Source organism: Hippocampus guttulatus, chromosome 9 (genome assembly GCF_054856545.1).
Source record: "Hippocampus guttulatus isolate MCC_2025c chromosome 9, RoL_Hgut_1.0, whole genome shotgun sequence".
Taxonomy (NCBI): domain Eukaryota; kingdom Metazoa; phylum Chordata; class Actinopteri; order Syngnathiformes; family Syngnathidae; genus Hippocampus; species Hippocampus guttulatus.
Window position 1 is genome coordinate 8,954,616 of NC_141269.1, and position 19,145 is coordinate 8,973,760.

At 41.6% G+C, this 19,145-nt stretch overlaps 1 protein-coding gene across 3 annotated transcripts; it reads right to left on the reverse strand.

Annotated features, from left to right (window-relative positions):
- Nucleotides 1-337: 337 nt before the first annotated feature.
- On the reverse strand, nucleotides 338-19,145 carry clockb (clock circadian regulator b). Of its 3 annotated transcripts, none has more exons than XM_086119031.1 (25): nucleotides 19,021-19,145; nucleotides 17,176-17,267; nucleotides 16,654-16,796; nucleotides 14,014-14,102; nucleotides 13,043-13,102; nucleotides 12,788-12,936; nucleotides 11,879-11,970; nucleotides 11,667-11,756; nucleotides 11,321-11,441; nucleotides 10,932-11,045; nucleotides 10,725-10,843; nucleotides 10,543-10,625; nucleotides 10,302-10,408; nucleotides 10,046-10,193; nucleotides 9,807-9,882; nucleotides 9,283-9,421; nucleotides 8,888-8,985; nucleotides 8,549-8,755; nucleotides 8,260-8,418; nucleotides 6,816-6,998; nucleotides 5,027-5,220; nucleotides 4,817-4,946; nucleotides 4,570-4,707; nucleotides 3,938-4,203; nucleotides 338-3,829 (listed from the first exon to the last, which is right to left on the reverse strand). In XM_086119031.1, exons 4-25 carry the CDS (start codon nucleotides 14,028-14,030, stop codon nucleotides 3,826-3,828), a joined length of 2,694 nt encoding a protein of 897 aa, XP_085975157.1. In that variant the 5' UTR covers nucleotides 14,031-14,102; nucleotides 16,654-16,796; nucleotides 17,176-17,267; nucleotides 19,021-19,145; the 3' UTR covers nucleotides 338-3,825. The 3 variants fall into 3 exon arrangements, with proteins under 3 accessions (XP_085975157.1, XP_085975156.1, XP_085975158.1); XM_086119030.1 differs by having other exon boundaries at nucleotides 3,933-4,203; XM_086119032.1 differs by having other exon boundaries at nucleotides 338-4,203; nucleotides 6,816-6,986.

Consider the following 19,145-nt stretch of genomic DNA (forward strand, 5'->3'; position numbering starts at 1 on the left):
CTCCATTTGATATGTCATGTGTGTATGCATTGTAAATACAATAGAGATGTGCCTTTAGATTTTGACTGGCTATGTCTGAGTGTCATGAGGGCGCACAATCTGGTTAGGAGCCCCTGCAGTTTTGATACAGTTTGTGGACTTGTAATAATAAAGAAAGTACCAGTGATGGTAGAGGCAACAACATGTCCAATTTATGTGTCAGCTCAGCGGAAGTGACTTTACAACAACAATAAAAAAAGATTTTTGTTAGCGTAGTTGGTTTTAAAATGTGACCAAAAAGGCTGTGAAATTTGGTTTTGATTTTTTTTTTGAAGAGAAAGTCATTTACAATGTCACATACCATATTTGCAGCTGTGTTTATTTTTTCAAATTGACCAAGAGGGGAGAGGGGGGGTTATCATAACAATAGCATTTTTGCTTCAGAATATTGATTATTATTACATTTGACTTTGGGATAGATAAAAGGAGCACAGGAATATACATACAGGGTGAGTACAGTACAAGAAAGCATAGCACCGTTTTACACACAATACGGTTGTCTTTTGTGTACAGTATTACACGAGCATTGAAACCAATTTGTGTCGTGAGTAGGACATCTGTGACGAGGGGCGCCCATTGTCTTGTCTTGTTCATCAAATATTAAATATACACCTCAATTTGATTGGGGCTAGTAAAAAAAATAATATTCAGGGCTTATTTTATAATGTTAAACCTGTCCATTATTAGAATCTAGTTTTTTTTTCTTTTTGCAAGAAACATAATTTGTCTTCACACATTTTCCTTCTTTCATATAATCAACAACATCCATTTGTCTCTTTTTAAAATAAGAAAAACCCCTTACAGGCCTACTGTACATTCTTTGGGCTGGCTTATCAGTGACACACACACAAGAAAGGAACAAGTCAGCATCTCGCTTCAGAGTGATGCCTCACACACACACACACACACCTGCTTAAGATGATCTACATGATTTCTACTATGTAGAGGGTCGTCAAAGTTGCAAATAGAATCTAATCTGAGATCAGTTTGACGTGTTACTGTGGTATGTGTTGGGCTGTCGGTCATTTAACAACTCTGCGAGGTGGGTAGGGAGAGGGGACTAGTTGCTGCATTGTCTAGAAACATCCATTTTTTTTTCTCCACTCACATCTACTTCCATATGAAAATATGGTTTGACAGTGACATGTTTAGCATGCTTGCACAAACACACACATTCGCTCACTCTCTCTTTCACTCACTTACACACGCACACTTATTCAAGTTGAGCAGTCCCACACACGGGCTTCCAGAATACTCAGCCCAACCGGTGAGGAAAGTTTCTTGAATATTACAATTTTCTTTATACTGCAACGCAAGAACTGATTGGCTATCGCAAGGGGCAACCAATACTGTTCCCCCTGAGAAATACAAGAACAACTCAGGAACAGGAGACGCCATTGTCACCACGCACGCATGCAGACACACGCAAATACAAGCACGCACACGCACGCACTCAAGGATGTACAGTGGAACCTCCAAAGTCAAGCACCCCAGGAAGAGTACAAAGTTCCAAAACATGTCGAAACAGGTAATTGTCTTTTTTTTTTTTTTTTGGGCTAAACCACATTACCAGCGATCGCAGAGAGCAAAGGTGGAACGACAAAATAGAACCGGAAATGAAAAACACGTAGTATCAATTGCATAAATGTTAACTTGACGAATGTTGATCACATTTGAAAGCACACAAGCAAATCACTAGCCTGCCGATAACAAGAGAAGCTCGCCAACTACTAACTGTTCTTGTTTGACGTTCAGTTGGAAGACTTAATATTGTGAGTAATACAGTGGTTCTAGGAATGTTTAAAAAAGCTTGCGGATTACGTTTTGGTTGGCTTTATCATGGCAACAGATTGGGAAAATCCATTTGCTTTACATTATTTCTTTCGCGGAAAAAAAAAACCAAGATTGGGAAAACTTGGAAGTGGAGTTTGACTTTGAAGGTTACACAGAAACATTCTGGAAGATAAACAAAAATCACTCTACCAAATGTCAACTCTTCCTCCAAACCGAGGCTTTTGCGTTTGATATGGCTTACTAGTGTAGTGTGGAGGTCCCCATTGACCTGGTCCTGCTTTTTACTGCTGCTTGAGAACTGAGGAACAACTGTAGTGAACTGCATGATTATTTTCTGAGGCCCAACAACGAGGAAGAGAAGCGTTAAACTGCGATGAACCAGGAGGCCGGGAGATAAATGTCCCATGTTGAGGTTTACAGGTCCAAATGAGGACCTCTGCCTTGTTTTCATTTGAAGAATGTGGGTCATATCATCATCATGAGCATCATCAGTCACCACACTCCTTGTGACTTTGCAACACGAGCCTCCGGTCTTCACGGCAGCACAGTTTAACCCTTCCCGGTCTGGTTCCAGACTGAGGCAGAAACAAAACTTTCCACATTCCTGAGAGTACAAGTACCATCCGGCAACTTCAACCCCTTACTAAGTCGATTCATGTAATACACAAACGCGCACGCACACTCGCAAACAAGCTCGCTCTCACGCACACAAGATAGAATTCTCACACAAAGAGTCATGCCACAGGTGACAAGCGACTAGGTCTCGGACAGTGATTTACTGTACACAACCACATCAAGTGCTAAAGTTTCATGAGGATATACTGTTTGTTACGTATAGGGCTCTCAAGACTGTTCAAAAATAATCCCTTCTACATATATACACAAACGTGTTAGGGGTTATCTCTTGTTGGAAAATATAGATTTGTGTATGTATGCCTTTGCTGCTGGGAATTAAAACGAACGGGACTCTGTAATTGGCACTTGGAATCACTAAACCTCCTATACGCGCAGTAATCATCCCGCAAACATTTCAGTTGGACTGTAATTAATATTTTTTTGTGGCAAAGAGTAAAAAAAAAAACAACAACCCCAAAACAAAACAAAAACAGACATTTTTGTGTCAAGAGCACCTTTTACAGAGGTCCTGCAAAATTGCCAGATCAGAGCCGTAGCAGAAGGCCAGCCGTTGCCTTTTACTGTGTGCACTTTTCACATCACGACCCTGCAGACCACATTATGATAATAAGATCTGTGACATCAGCACCCAGAGTGATAAAGAATACTTTTGTCGAACAGCAACAATTGCTTTCAACACAACATGGCATTGCATGAATGCCTTACACACAGTTGGTATCCCGCCACGGCTCTGATACGACTTCCAAAGGCAGAAAACTTGCGGGGTCGACTTTGTCCTCCTCCCCGCCATTCCATGCCTTGCCCTTTGTACAGAAAAGTAACCTTGGGGGGAAGTGAATTTAACAGGCAGTGTAAAAGGGCTAATGTCACAGTGCTTAAAAACACTTGAGTTGCACAAAAAAAAATACCTCACTTCACCTTTTATCCCCCAACCAGACTATTTTAAGCTAATTGTGGACTTTTGTGGGAACGCGTGAAGTGGGGAAGGTTCATTTGAGGGGTTTCGTCAACACGCCAGGAAACACTTTGAACAAAGTAAAAATGTTTTTTTAAAAGCAACTAATAAAAGCTTACAGTTATTCTTTCCATGCAATCATATAAAAGACTACATTTCCATTTCCTGTTATGCTATATTGGATATTTACACATATTTCTTAATATCATACAGGAAATTTGTACAAGGTTAGTCCACTTTGACACACCTTCAACAGTCTTCTGTTACCGTGGCGATGAGGTGTATTCCACAGACACAGCAGCCCCCTTCCAAGGGAAAACAGGGAGCTTGCCGGGGGTTTATTTCTCCAGCTGTCATGGGTGATGCTCTTTTATAAGATCCTCGTTCCACGAACACACCTTTCAGCTGGAAAGGTTTGCACACCCCACACAACTAAAACAAATGTATGTGGCAGGCCCTTGGACTGCCATTATTCTTTTCCAAATAAGTGCTGCGTTGCCCTCCAGACCTTACTGCGGTTGGCTGCTGACACTGTCAGTCCTGTGCGACGATGGCGCTTTCTGCTGTTTCTGGGGCTGAGGTTTGAGTTGCTGCGGATGCCTCTGGTGGTGGGATTGTTGCTGTTGTTGCCTTTGCTGTGATTGTTGTTGTTGTTGTTGTTGCTGTTGCTGCTGTTGTTGTTGATGAGTTGTCTGAGTAAAAGTACCCTGCTGCTGAAGTGGGAAAGCTGCCTGCAGAATCAGCTGGGTGGATTGGTTACTATGGAGAAGGCGAGGGCCCTGACCAGAAAACATGGGTACAAATATTAGTACCTCTTTTTGATGATGCAGTACATTTCTACTCTGAAGTTAGCTGTTAGTAGGTTGACAAATGTAAGTTGAAGTAGGTGCCTAGAAAGTTCATTTATTTCAATAGTTCAAAAAGTCATGAAATAGATTTATTAAACACACAGGGAAATATTATTCAGGCCAATTCCTACACTTTCTGAAAAAAAAAAACAGTTGACTGCACACATGCAAAAACAAAACTAAACACAGTAAAGAGCTGGTTCTAAAACACAGAACAATGAAACATTTGTTTCCAAATCAAATGCATAATAGACAATACCATTTACATCATGCACTATTGCTGCCATCTCGTGGTACCTGTAGGAATTGCTGCTGCTGCTGTTGCTGCCCCTGTTGGCCGCTTTGCGCCACTACAGCCGTCTGGTTGGAGCCGTCAGTCTGACCCTGGGGAGGTTGCGCTGGTTGAAGGGTCAGTGTCTGTGTTTGCCCTCCCTGCTGAAGATGTGCAGGTGTTGAAACGGGAAAGAAGAAGAAGATATTCAATTGACCGAGAAGAGCAACGGCCTACGCCAAAATATGATTCACATAGCAACTTCGTCCTTACCTGTTGCCCACCAAAAGGGTTATACGCGGTGACCACCTGGCCCATGAACATGGAGGTGGGAACCATGACTGCCCCACACGCCATTGGAGCTGTTACAAGTTTGGTCACCAGCTGCTGCCCTGCTGGAAATCTAATGTAGAAACCAAAATAAGAAAACATCAATTTCCAAACAAATCAACTGTAACGTCTTAACTGAATGGACAAATGTACCGGATCTGACGGTCCTGTGTGAAGGTGGCCACAGTTGTGCCTTGCGGGGTATTGTTCTGCGGCAGACTGGTGCTGATCTGCAGCACGTTGTGCTGCCCCGGCTGGGAGATCATCATGGTGTTATACAGTTGGGTTGGCACAGAGTTCTGGGTCTGCGGCTGAGCCTGAGGAGGCTGCTGAGACTGCCGTTGAGTCTGCAGAGGGGAAAAAGCCAAGAAAGAAACAACAATTCAGATCTATTTGGGGGATCTAATTTCTCCATTTCGGAAAGTCTTATTTATCTTCTTCAAATGCATATATGAAGACAGTCAACAAATCATTTGCGACAGCTCAAAGCCACAGAATGAGAAAATGACTTGCAGCTGCATAACTCGCATGGTTTTATGGGCCAGAGTTTGCATTGAATTTAAAACAATACAACACAATACATCTTTATTTATATAGGAGAAACAAAATGTCCAGGGTTCTATTTTGGAAAAATAAAAACCTGAAACATGTGCTTTGTTTCATTTTTGCAGCGCAAATGCATATTGCATGCACCCAAAAAGAAAGAAAAAACAAACATGAAACAAAGAGAGACAGTGTTTCAGAATCGATGTTCCGATCTGATCATGTGATCAGAAATGTGGACCGATCACGTGATTTGTAGTATCGGCTGAAATAGACATTTGTTTAAACAGAGCTGAATTCGTGTGGCAAAATATTGTGTTGCAAATAGCGACAGCTGAACAAGTATGTTGCAGGGCTTCTAAAAACATGTATCTTTTATCTACAGTTCAAATCACCAAGCCCTGTCAGTGGCACAGGGAGGTCACACATGAGCCAAAGTCAAGACCACGTCGCAGGTGAGCTCGTGTAATGCAAAGGAAAAAAGAAGCAAAGGCAAAAAGTGTCCATCAACTGTCACATTTGCATACATACACTGCTAGCCGGGAAAATGGCGCAGCTAACGACCTGCCCCATGCAATATACATTAAAAAAATATTTGAGTACAAACCAAGGAAGAAATATGGTAGAATGTCAAAGGCCCCAAAAATGTATAGGTCTATTAAATTTGTCAAGAAAAATTTGCATCGACAATCCAACATAACTTTGGAGATAGTGAAACTCTTTGGAGAAGAGGAAACTGGTGATAATAACCACAGATCAAGAGATTGAACTTCTGAAGTCTCGCTGGTCAGGAGAACATACAGTAATTGAATATCATTACATACATAAATTAATAATTGACAACAGGGCGGCCCGGTAGTCCAGTGGTTAGCACGTCGGCTTCACAGTGCAGAGGTACCGGGTTCAATTCCAGCTCCGGCCTCCCTGTGTGGAGTTTGCATGTTCTCCCCGGGCCTGCGTGGGTTTTCTCCGGGTGCTCCGGTTTCCTCCCACATTCCAAAAACATGCATGGCAGGCTGATTGGACGCTCTAAAATTGTCCCTAGGTGTGATTGTGGGCGTGAATGGTTGTTCGTCTCTGTGTGCCCTGCGATTGGCTGGCAACTGATTCAGGGTGTCCCCCGCCTACTGCCCAGAGACGGCTGGGATAGGCTCCAGCACCCCCCGCGACCCTAGTGAGGATCAAGCGGTTCGGAAAATGGATGGATGGATGGATAGTTGACAACATTGGGCTGCTTAATATGAGGGGTGAGCGGCTTGGCCCAGCTTCATTTTGCTTTTCTAAACAGTAGCTAACATTTTCAATGGGAAACATTGATTGAAACTAGAAAAAATTGTTTTCAGCTATGGATCGTCCACTGTAAATGTGTTGTCTTTGTGTGCACATGCTTGTATCCCACCTGCTGCTGAAGGCTTGGCTGAGGAGGAGGGGCCTGCTGCTGGATGGTGAGAGGCTGTGTTCCTGAATGCACAGGGTTGATTGCAGCTTGAGGGACCTGATTGCTCAGAGCAGTCGTCTGCTGGACCGGCGCCACCTGGGGGAGCTGCATGTTCATCGCTCCACCCTGCTGCTGCAACAACATCTGCAATGAGCAAACATTTATTTTGTGTAAGCACATTAATGGATTGAAAAAACAACAACAACATGATTTAGTGAAAAGGCTCAACTGTTGTCTGTGATGGTGGTTTCCAGGAGAACTAATGCATAATGGATGATTCTGCTTCTGGGTCAGACGAAGGGAGTTGCAACTGCGCAAATGTTTTCTGGCTTTATTCAAGTAAGCACTTGCCCAAATTTGGAAAATGCGGGCAGAAATTTCTCCTACATCTGACTTTTATGCAATATGAATATACGTTTGATGCATATTGAACAGGGCACAATCACCGAATTAAATCATTCATTATGGTACTGTCAAAATGTTGAACAGGGTATTTAAATGTGCTGGTGCCAGTTGAAGCCGGCAGTGATGCAGCTACTCTCAAGCAAAGATATGTCAGTTAAGAAACTAAGGTGAGGAAGACAATCAGGTTGTGGCCGTATAATTTTAGCTGGTAGCAAGATTGCTAATTATAGTAAACTACTTTCTGGCAGCAGTCCAAGCTGTCACAGGGTTAAAACTAGTTCCAGGAGTAACTTAACAGGCCTAAATTATACATGGCCATTGTCTGGTTGTGACAGTGTGTGTGTGTGTGTGTGTATGTGTGTGTTTGGGCGTGTGTGTGTGCGCATCGCATAAGATTACCCTTCAGGTTGTAATCCTACAACAGACTGAGTCTCTTCTATTTGGATTTTTTTTTTCATTTCTAAATCAGGAGTTTTGTATAATTTGCATTTCACAATTCATGAAAATTTACTATGTAGAGAGGCCATATGGTTTTTACCTCTCCCATATGCTTCAAAAAAATGTAAACGTATTAAAATCCACTTTTTAAACACAATGTAACCATATTAGAACTAAATACATGCATAAAAAGAAAATAATGTATCCTGTATTGAGTGTCTGTGATACATGCATGTGCCTTTTAGAGGCGAGGCCTGGTGAGGTGGCGTGTGATGTGAGCGATTCTGAACATGAGATGTGGCAGGCATCATTGTATTTATGTTTTATCGATCTCCTGGCATTCAATAAACGGCTGAAACGTGCATCAGCGACTGTGACTGTCTTTTCCCACATGCAAGGGCATTACAGTAAGTCAGCAGACTAAAAACTCAGACAAAATGACCGCTTACAAATGTACTGTATGTTATAGTCCAGACAACAGTGAACTGCGATATAGCGTGGAACATCGTCCTTAAAAACCTATGGGTAAGATACAGGATATACTGTATTGCTTTTACTGTACCTGGATACCCTGGCCCTGGACCCTCTGCAGCTGTTCCTGGATGTTTCTTAGCTCCTCCTGCTGCCGCTGAATGTTGGCCTGTATCATTCTGGTCCTTTGCTCTAGCTGCTCCTTCAGATGCTGCATCGCATTCACCTGCGCTGAGAACTCCATCACGGGCTGCAGGGGAGGTGAAAAGAAACAGATCCGTCTAACAAGAGTTGTGATGATAGCTTGTACTCTACGAACGCATGATCGATCAATGATTTTCGACACAGAGAAAAGAGCAAGGAAAGCAGTCGTGACTCGCCTGTACGTTTGACTGCAGTTGCTGTGGTTGTGGTTGTGGTTGCTGCTGCTGCTGCTGTTGTTGTTGTTGCTGCTGCTGCTGCTGGTGTTGCTGCTGCTGCTGTTGTTGTTGTTGTTGTTGTTGTTGTTGTTGTTGTTGTTGCTGCTGTTGCTGCTGACTGATCATACTTGGCGTGACGCTCTGCCCAGTAGTCTGAGAGCTCATGGACTGCAGATATGGAAAAACAATTACAAAAAAAATTCTCTCAATTTTGTCTTTAAAAAAAATCTATAGAATAAGATTGGCAATGCAGCATCACAGTTTGCTACATCTAGATATTTTTGGTTCATTTGGTCTCACCTGGCTGCTAATGGATGAGCGACGCTGTGAGGTCATATCCATGGTTGAAGCCAGAGATTGTCGTGGAGGCGTGGCTGTATCCATATGTAGCTTGGAGGCTGTTGGTGCACAAAAAGAATCAGTGACTAACTAAAAAACAAAAACCAAATGAGGAGATTGAGGTTACTGTTTACATTCTTTGCATTAGAGACAATGGATTACACTGGTTATTATAACGGATAGGGTTGTGCACAATAAATTCAAAAAATGAAATGTCAGTTAAACATCACTCCTACTCAATAGATAAACTGATAAATCTCCATGTTTTACTATGACAAAGGCAGACATCAAGTCCCTTCCATTGTAAAAGTCAATGTTTATCTAATCTGGTATGCAAAAGCTAGTGTGTCACTTACAAGTGCAAGTGTTGTCTGATACATGCGATGAAGACTTCCGGGAACTTCGCGAAGAGGTTGAGGGTGTTCGGCTGCGGTCAAACCTTTCTAATGCCTCCTTGAGGCTGGATGTGTTCAGCTCTGAACCGGAGTCCTGGCTCTGTGTCAGGGACAAAAAAAAAAGGGAAAATAAAATCCGATTTGAACCTACAAAAACGTAACGTTACATTTTAATTGGAAAATGCTGCATCCACTTCAGTCACTTAAAATTTGTTATGTTATGGAGCCAAATGTTTCTCTCAAAACAGGCAGTGGAAGGTGGTGTCAAAGGCAGTATACCCCAGTTTACTGTATTAATACATTGAAGTCAAGAAAAAAAATTGTATTTATTATGTGATTTTAATGTTGCTGCAATATATTTGTTTGTAAACCAGTCAAGATGAAATTGCTTTCAAACACATGTGGGTTTATCAATTAATTATGTCTTGCTTTTATTCAATATAATGTATGTGATTCAATGAGGTGCCATGAAAAAAACATTTCACCTTATCCATAGTGACCTCGGGTTTGGACTCTTCAATGCCCAGCTCCCTTCGCTGCTCTGCCCTCACTTCTGCATAGCTACAAAGATGTTTTTTTTTTGATGGGGGGGGGGGGGGGGTTGAGAAGGAAGAGATTGTTGAGTCAATACGTGAACGTTTTAAGTTGTTAGAGTGACCTCATTCAAGTGATTTTCATTCAAGTGAAAAGGTAGAAAGGCAAGAGGTATTTTTGCTCGTAATACCTGACTACCGTGTGTGTGCAGACAATAAACTCAGGCCGAGAGTTCCATTGGTGATAGGTGATGTAGTAGTGCGTCTGCAGCCAGATCCACTGTTGACCTTTCGTCAGGAAACGGTAGTAACAAGACTTCCCTTTACCGTACTGCATCACTGAGCAAAGGAAAGACAAATGGTCCAATCAGAGATCTGTGAGCAGAAGTACTTTGGACATGGAAAGATTTTTAGCATTACAAAGTGATTTTACAAGCGAGCCCTCACAGTGTTCGTGGCACTTAGCAAGGGTCTCCAGGTCGTCCACGTGATAATAGTCGTACCCTGAAGTTCCCAGAACCTCAAATGGTAAATAGCCTATAATTGGTGGAGCTCTGAGAAAAACAAATGAAATGCATCAATTATTGCACAAGAGTGGCGCTGTGTTAATATAATACGGTATAATGTAATACATTGGCGTATCTGATGAATGAAGAATTATATACACATACAGTAGATGTTAATTTACCTGTGGTCTAGAAAAAGGAATTTCCATTCCAAACTGTGACGAGACGTGAATTCTTCATTGGGCTCTTCCACTGTACACATCTCCTATGAACATAATAAAAATAATATCGTAGCATTATTAGATATGCTGTAGCGTTTTCACCACATTTAATGATATTGTAGGGTGAGCATATCTGAGACTACCTTGATAAACTGAGGTTTAGTTAGCCGTACAGTAGCTACGAAGCACACTTGGTCATCAAAGGCTGGCTGAAGAGAGCGCTGTAAAACCCCCGCCAGACCATTCCTTGTCACGTTAGGAACTAGGAGAGAACAGCAAGCTCTGACCATAACAAATCAGGTGACAACAGCTGCTTCCAGCTAATTCGACTAATATGTGATATACTGTACCATTGTTGAGCGACTTGAAATTTCCAATGAAGCTGACATATTCATAGATAGGAGGTTCTTTTGGATCAATTGACCCTCGGAGCATATGACAACAAAATTCCATGTAGTTTTTACCTGGTGAGGGGAAAAAAAACATCTTTCTGTCAACTAAATTCTCAAACATTTAGGGGCCAAGGACTTGATATAAGATGTACAATGTGTACATCCATTCACTGTACGGATGTGCGAATCAGTCGCCCACCGTGCTGACTGACGTACAATGTTTGATAAAATTACTACGGTCGGAAAATTATATTCCCAATACCCGTACTTCATATGAAGTTGTATGGCAAAATAAAGCAGAAACCTATCAAGCTACATTACACATAAATTAGTTGTGTGTTACTGACTCTTTAAATAATCTGACGTGAGGGTTTCTGGGTCGTTGGGGTGTGTGGACAAGGCTTTGTACACATCTGAGTGCTCTCCAACTGGCAGGAAGTTTAACAAATTCTGGTCCACCAGGTCAGCCTGCCAAACCAAGAAAGAGAAAAAAAAAGTCAAAATGCTTTTGTACGGCGCATTCTGGCAACATAAAAAAACTGTCAAATATTGTGTGCTATGGAGTCAGATATGCAAATGCTGATCTTCCATGCCAGTTACTATTTGCTAACACAGGCTGCTAATGCTATCTAGAACACAAGGGTAAAAAGATTATTAATGACTTTACGATACAGTATCGCCTGGGATACTCACAGGAAGGTGTTCCAGTAATGATGTGACACTTTCTGACACATAGAGGATATTCCCATCAGTCATTATTGCTATGAAGAAGCCATCCAGTGCCTGAAAATGTCAGGGAAAGACAAAAACACACTCTTTACTATTGAGCTACAGCCGTTGGAGTACCAGGTAGTCTGTTAACTTGATTAGTATATTTAGAATAAAACTGAAGTAAGATATCTGACCTCCAACATGAGCTGGGTGAACTCCTCATTGCTAAGAAATGGCGGCTTCCAGTCCTGTCTGATCTCACTGGACTCAGACTGGGCAGCGATTTCTAATCAGGAGAAAAAAATATATATACAGGTATATATATACATATTTTGAGAGGGGGGAACCTAGTGTAGAAAGATAAAATAAAGAGAGAGAAATATGAGGCATCAAAAAAAAAAAGCCAGCAGTGCCACAAGAGGCATTTTTGGAAAATGTATTGATAGTGCAAAGCTCAGAGTGAAAACAAGGCAGAATGATCATTAGCGTGCTTAAATATAACACTAAATGATGTGAGATAAAGTCATCGGGCCCTATTTTGGTAAAATGGCATCTGTGCACTGAGTGTAAAAAACGGCTGTAATTTCATTCTCTTGCCAATGCAAATCTAGACTACCTTCTGTGACGTCTGACCGCTCATACAATATGAGCATACTATCAACCAACCATCAATAACAGTACATATACTGTACACGCATGAATTTCAACAACATGCCATGTTGAACATTATCACTGTCTATCAGGCGTCTTCCAACGGTGAGGAGTTTTACTTTATCTTAGCTTGTTTTTATGCTTTTATAACAAAATCGCTATCATGGTAAGCAAAACCTTGCCATACTGTCAAAAGAGCTGTAATAGGGAGACAGCTTGAACCTGGAACAATTAACACTTTACATCATGTATATGGGGATTTTCTTTTTTTTTTTAATTAGAACAATTCGCATCTAAAAATGAACTGCTGGATTCTGGATGTTTCACTGTAATAACATCAGGTCTCGATCAAGTTCTTACAATGAAAGTAAACAGAGACAACATTATTTAGGAAGCAGGAACATTTTGCTCTGTGATGCGATGCTCAGAAACAGGAAGTGAGGTGACCTGACCTTTGTGTTTACACAGGAAGTCGATACTTTTCTGCAGGATGGTGGACTTGTCCATCTTCCTGGTGTTGCCAGGCAACATGGTGCCAAGTTCCTTGATGAGGACATTGAACTGGTCTCTCCGTTTCTTCTCAGACTTGTTCCGGGAAACGCTACATTTCAAAGGCAGGGTAAGTTCAATATGTGAATAACTCTTCAGGTTTGACGTGGGAATCTTATTTAGTGAGTAATCAAAAACAGTATTTCAAGTCAATTTACCGTTTTGCTTTGTCCTTTTCATCTTCTTCCATCAACCCATCAAAGATGCTACAATCATCCCTGTGTGAGGAGAAAAACGAGTTTTGATGAGAAACTACTGACTCTTGCGCTTTTGTTTTCCTGCCCGGTCACACACTTGTGAGTGGCTTGAAAGCAGATAGGCATTGGCAATAAGAGCCAATAGAGGATGTTGGCTAATGAGAATTCTACATGCCAGTGGCTGGTTTATTTTTGGGTCACACAGAAAGCGAGGCAGACAGGGAAAGATCGAAGGAATGTGTTGTGCTCGCCAAGAAGGTTACCAGAGCGTTTGTAAAACCAGTGTGTCATCTTGGGCTTTCGGGCTTCCTCTCTTATAACCAAAATCAAATAGTATCTTTTAGTTTCTGCTCAGGCTTTACTGTCATCATACTAGACACACGTGCAGTTTCTTGAGAGACTTACATTCAAAGTAGAGAAAGTTTTCATAAACCACAAAAAGAATCAAATGCAGATGTCATGAACTACTGTGATTTCTTAAGTATAAGACACTTTTTTGCCCCCCCCTTCCAAAAAAAAAACATGCAAATAAAACAAACCATCCAGAACTGAAGGGGAGTATTAGACATAGGGTTCGAGGAAAAGAAAATAAATGTGGGTATCTAGTGTTTGTGAAAAAGGTGAACTTGAATGTCTAATGTTACAAATTTATACATCATAATGATGCGGTGTTGACATAATTTTCCCACTAAACTTAGACCCAATTAGCATGTTCCATGCATGTGGTGTGCTCTAGTTCAGGCCTTGCGGTCATTCTTGTTCATCCTCCAAGCCTTGCATAGTTTTGAAAAGTATGCTCAATAAAGAGTTGTCTGTGATTATAACTCAGACGGCTCCACAATAACATAATGGTCTCAAAGTATATATTATACTGTTTTGCATCACTGAAAATACAGCACGGTGTCACACATTGTATGTATGCTATAACATACGCAATGCTTGATGTCATGGTGGCTGCTGCTCAGGGCTGTGGTTGTGGTGACTTGCTCTTTAGGCGTGAGGTAGGCATTTGGAAGTCCACCTTGAAGGGGATGGAGGGAAATATGTATTAACCTACTTTGACTTAACGTTAAGAATGTAATTCAGATGACAAAAAAAAAACAAGTTTAGTCAAATTTCAATTGAGGGCTTTTAGTTTTGTAAACAAAAACAATAACACACAGTAAGTGTAAAGCAGCAGTCCCGAAAGACTGTCTCAACTTGGGCAGCTTCCCCAGAATAATAGCCTAGATGGATACAATTCTTCACTGAATAAGTGATGACAAGTCAAGTTGCTGTTAAAAATAAATAAATAAATACAATAAAAATGTCTCGATAATTGACAACACTGTCTTGTTGAAAAGTCATACACCCTTTGTGCAGCCTTGGTACTGACAAAAAGAATAAATATCATTTCAGGCATGCTGGCAAAGCAATGTTTTAAATCATATTCAAACATTTTTCCATCCGTCCATCCATTTTTTGATCCGCTTATCCTCACAAGGGTCGTGGGGCGTGCTGGAGCCTATCCCAGCTGTCTTCGGGCAGTAGGCGGGGTACACCCTGAACTGGTTGCCAGCCAATCGCAGGGCACACATAGACGAACAACCATCCGCGCTCACACATACACCGAGAGACAATTTAGAGTGTTCCATTAACCTGCCACGCATGCTTTTGGAATGCGGAAGCAAACCAGAGTACCCGGAGAAAACCCATGCAGGCATGGGGAGAACATGCAAACTCCACATAGGAAGGCCGGAGCCGGAATCGAAACCCTGCACCTGTGCACTGTGAGGCTGATGTGCCGCCCTCGAAAATTCTTAACGGTAAAAACAAACAAACAAACATAAAAATATGTTGTTAATAGTAAAACATATAATAATAATAATAATACATTTTATTTATAAGCGCCTTTCAAAACACTCAAGGTGTCATGTTTCGGTTTGTGACCAACAGGTGGCACTGTGGGGCTTTTTTCTGCAGCTGCACACCTGTTGGTCGTTAGATAATTAGTGGCTTTAAAAGGACTCCCAGCCCGAGCACTCATTGTCGGGTCATTGGTGCTCTTTGCTCCTGTCATGTTCGTTTGTTGCTGTTCCTTTGCTACTGTCATGTTTGTTCAGTCATGTTTTTGTTATTAAGAGTTTTTAGTTTCTGCCATGGTTTGTGTTTGTTACTTTGGATTTGTTTTGTTCTGAGGACTTTGTTCTGGATTTAGTTTTCTATGTTTTGATACAATTTGTCAAGTACACCCTGCTCCTCCCTCTTGCCTGCTTTTTGGGGTCCATCATCACGTTGCTAACGTGACACAAGGACATAAGCTTCAGTGTTAAAGTTGACGATGAAAGACTAGGGTGTAGTGCTGGGTGATTCATCGATATATTGGTTTGTTTTGGGGGTTTTCCCCTTTGGGGGGGGGTGGGGGGAGCTCACATTGTTTTAACAAAAACTACATTTCCCGCTTCGATTCCAGCTCTGGCCTTCCTGTGTGGAGTTTGCATGTTCTCCCTGTGCCTGCGTGGGTTTTCTCCGGGTATTCCGGTTTCCTCCCACATTCCAAAAATATGCATGACAGGCTGATTGAACACGCAAAAATTGTCCTTAAGCGTGAGTGTAAGCGCGAATTGTTGTTCGTCTCTGTATGCCCTGCGATTGGCTGGCAACCGGTTCAGGATGTCCCCCGCCTACTGCCCGAAGACTGCTGGGATAGGCTCCAGCACGCCCTGCGACCATTGTGAAGATAAAGCGGATCAGAAAATGGATGGATGGATGAATGGGCTATGGAGCCTGCTGACGTGCACTCTTTACACTGAAGACATGGTGGCGAAAAGAGAGGAGCTAGTGTCGTCAGTCATTTGGAATTGGTTCGGGTTTCCAACATCTGACAATAACCACCAGTCCACTGCAATGTATTTTTAAAGACTGTTGAAACCAAAGCGAGAAGCACAAAATCGAAAACTCACGCTATGAAACAGACAACAGCAGGCAATTATGAAATCGACCACAATGAACATTGCCCGAGATGTATTAAGTTGAGAGTTGAGTTGAGGTTTGTAAAAGCAGTCATTTATTCACACGCTGATCCACTTCGGGGGTGGTTAGCAGCATTTGTGATAAACGAGATACAATGTAACTGGAGTGCTGTACACTGAATGCAGGACCTTGTTTAGATCTATGTCAAAAAAGGTTGCTTTTATTTGGGGGCAGCATCTTGTACTTAGTGCCCTGCGATTGACTGGCAACCGGTTCAGGGTGTACCACTTAATTGTTGATGCTGAGTGTGGGTTTTATATATAATATATATATATATATATATATATATATATATATATATATATATATACACATACACACACACACATTCCGGTATTTATTTATTTTTAATGAAAACTTCAAATTACCAAGCATACATGTGTTTGTTGATTAGCAACATATCTATACTTTAAAATAAAACTACTTGGCAAATTCCACAAAAAAATACCACACGATGCTGTTGCATTTATTTACCTTGACGTAATCTGCATAATTTGCAAACTAATTACGACAACTAATGACTAACTATTCTCAATGAAGCATTTAGCGTGTTCACTCACCCCACAGCAGCTCATGCACGGTGTGAGTTAATAACCGTTTTTCCACGGGTTTAAGGATAGGGTTAGGAGTCGGAGCCCGGGGGTCATCAGGGGTCACCAGACCACGGGAAAGCCATAGTGGCCATCAAACCTGTAGGAAAAATCTGAACATGACACTGAGGGTCAGCTTTCAATTGATCGTTCAAACATCGGGCTACGGATATAGTAACTGAAATGTTGAGAAAAGTTTATATACCGAGTAAAAGTTAAGTTAAACATATCAACATGAAAAAACTGACAAAAAACTTTTTTTCATTCAAACTTTATGTTTGTGTCTTTTTTTTTCTCACAAAAAAACAATGACTCGACCTTGAGTGAGAAAGACAAGTAAAATGCATTTTTGTGCACTGTGTATACAGCACATAAATGCTGGAAATAAATAATTTGTCATGCTTCTATACTGTGGTCTTGAGAAGTGTTTTGGAGCACAGTGACCTAGTTATGAAAGAAAAAAAAAAGGATGATTCAAAACTGTCAACTTACTCAGTCACTGGAATGCCCCTTTGAGGCAGAGCCTGTTGTTTTAGAGGCTATCCTGAGAGCTTACAGATCTTTTTGTGTTAGCCACACCTCGCCTGCAACACACACACACAGACAAACAAAGCCTGTCAAACAAACATGAGACCTGTGCTCACTGTTTGACATGCATGCAAATGGTAGAGGCTTATTCAAAAAAGAAAAAAAATAGCTCAGTAACCTCAAAATGGTATTTAGTATTTTCAACATTAAAAAATATGATAGTAAATGTTACAATATTGAAAATAATAACTCAAATTGTCATATGACATTTAAAAAAAAGAAACTCATATTCGGCCTGTAGCTAGGACAATTGAACAAGCCCAAAGCGACACAAATATTCATTATAAATGATCATATTTTTTTAATTGTATCGACTTAGTTACGTAGTGTAACCCTCACAGGACCTAATAACATCTGAAATGTCCCAATAGGAAATAAATCAACCCTCAACATCTTCAAACATATTTATTGTACTGTCTACATGGGCATAAAGGAAAAACGCAATTTTTGGCAAGCACACTGGTGGTTTCTATTGATATTGTACTAGGTTCAAAATGATTTAGGCAACTACAGCATTTGGCTCACGATAATATATTTGATGAGAAACTGATAAAATCCTCACATTTTAAAAGCTGATGATGGTGAAATGTTTCCGGTAGAAATACATTTCCTTCACGATTAAAATCTCTCGTTTTGCAGTCATTCACACCATGTCAGCTACTACTGTACTAAGCAAGGACCATAACTCGTGTAAAAACATGACTTCAATAACAGTGCAGATGTCCTATGTGTACACGTTGGCAACAAATGAAAATTTTCAAGCAACGATTTCAACTCCGCCGATGAATGACTGGAAGTTTTACAGCAACCATCTTGACCCTGGAGTGGCTGCACTTCGGGAAGCGCTGCCATGACCTACTGTACAGTAATCCTCATGGCTAAGCTTTTATTTCATTGAGCCATTCTTTACAGTGGACACACGTTCAAAAAAGAGTACGGCAGATTTACACCGCATCGCACAGCTCGAAATCGAGTGAATAAAACAATAAGCAAATGTGCCACAGGTGTTCGTTATACAACCGGGAAGGCAACCCACATACTGTAGCTAGCTAACATGCTAACTAAGCTTTGCTACCGAAACCTGCCAATTTAGCTCACTAATCGAGTGACTCGATTCTTCCTACCGTTACATTCGCGAACGGCACCGACACGACAAATGACGCATTCGTTTGAACATTTTTGAAAACAATTTTGGCAGCATATCACACCAAAACTGGCTTTGAGCTCCGAGCTGTCACGCAACAACTGAGAACCAAATTATTCCATAAAATACCGCAAACACTAACGCGCGCCAAGCTCTCCACTAAATACATTTTTTACGCTTTGGGAACATTTACGTCCGTTAAAAAGCAAATATGGCAATGGTGGAAACATTTACGCGGCAGATGTATGGATGTGTGTGCGCGCACACACACGCACACACTTACAAATGTAAATATCTCTCTCTCTCTCTAAATATATATGTATATAAATATATACATACATTACGTACTAACACGCGCCACCAGCGGTTACGCACGTACACACACACACGCACACACACACGCACACACTCACACACACGGAAACGGACGCGCGCATAGACACAAGGCTGCTGAGAATGTGGGTCACTGGGCCTTGCTCGCCCTCCAGCGTGCGGAAACAGTTCCCAAGCCTCCGCTGCAGTCGAACCGCTTCCGCGCCTCTTTCCCTCTCGCACACAAACACCGAATAAAACGATAACTATCCACCGCACCAAAAGAGCCTCACCTCGCCTAGCGTTCGACAGCGAAGCCTGCTGTTGTGCGGTTCGCTCGTAGCCTTGCATCGAGAGGAGGCGGCGGGGGCCAAGAGGACTCCGGCTTGGGGAGAAAAACAGGAGGCCTACTTCATAC

Excerpts from the sequence above, each read along its gene's own strand:
- clockb (XM_086119031.1), bottom strand. Across the intron at positions 11,046-11,320 it reads CACGTCAGATTATTTAAAGA|GTAAAAACTACATGGAATTT; the intron begins GTCAGTAACACA and ends TCCCCTCACCAG. Across the intron at positions 4,947-5,026 it reads ACACAGGACCGTCAGATCCG|ATTTCCAGCAGGGCAGCAGC; the intron begins GTACATTTGTCC and ends TTTCTACATTAG.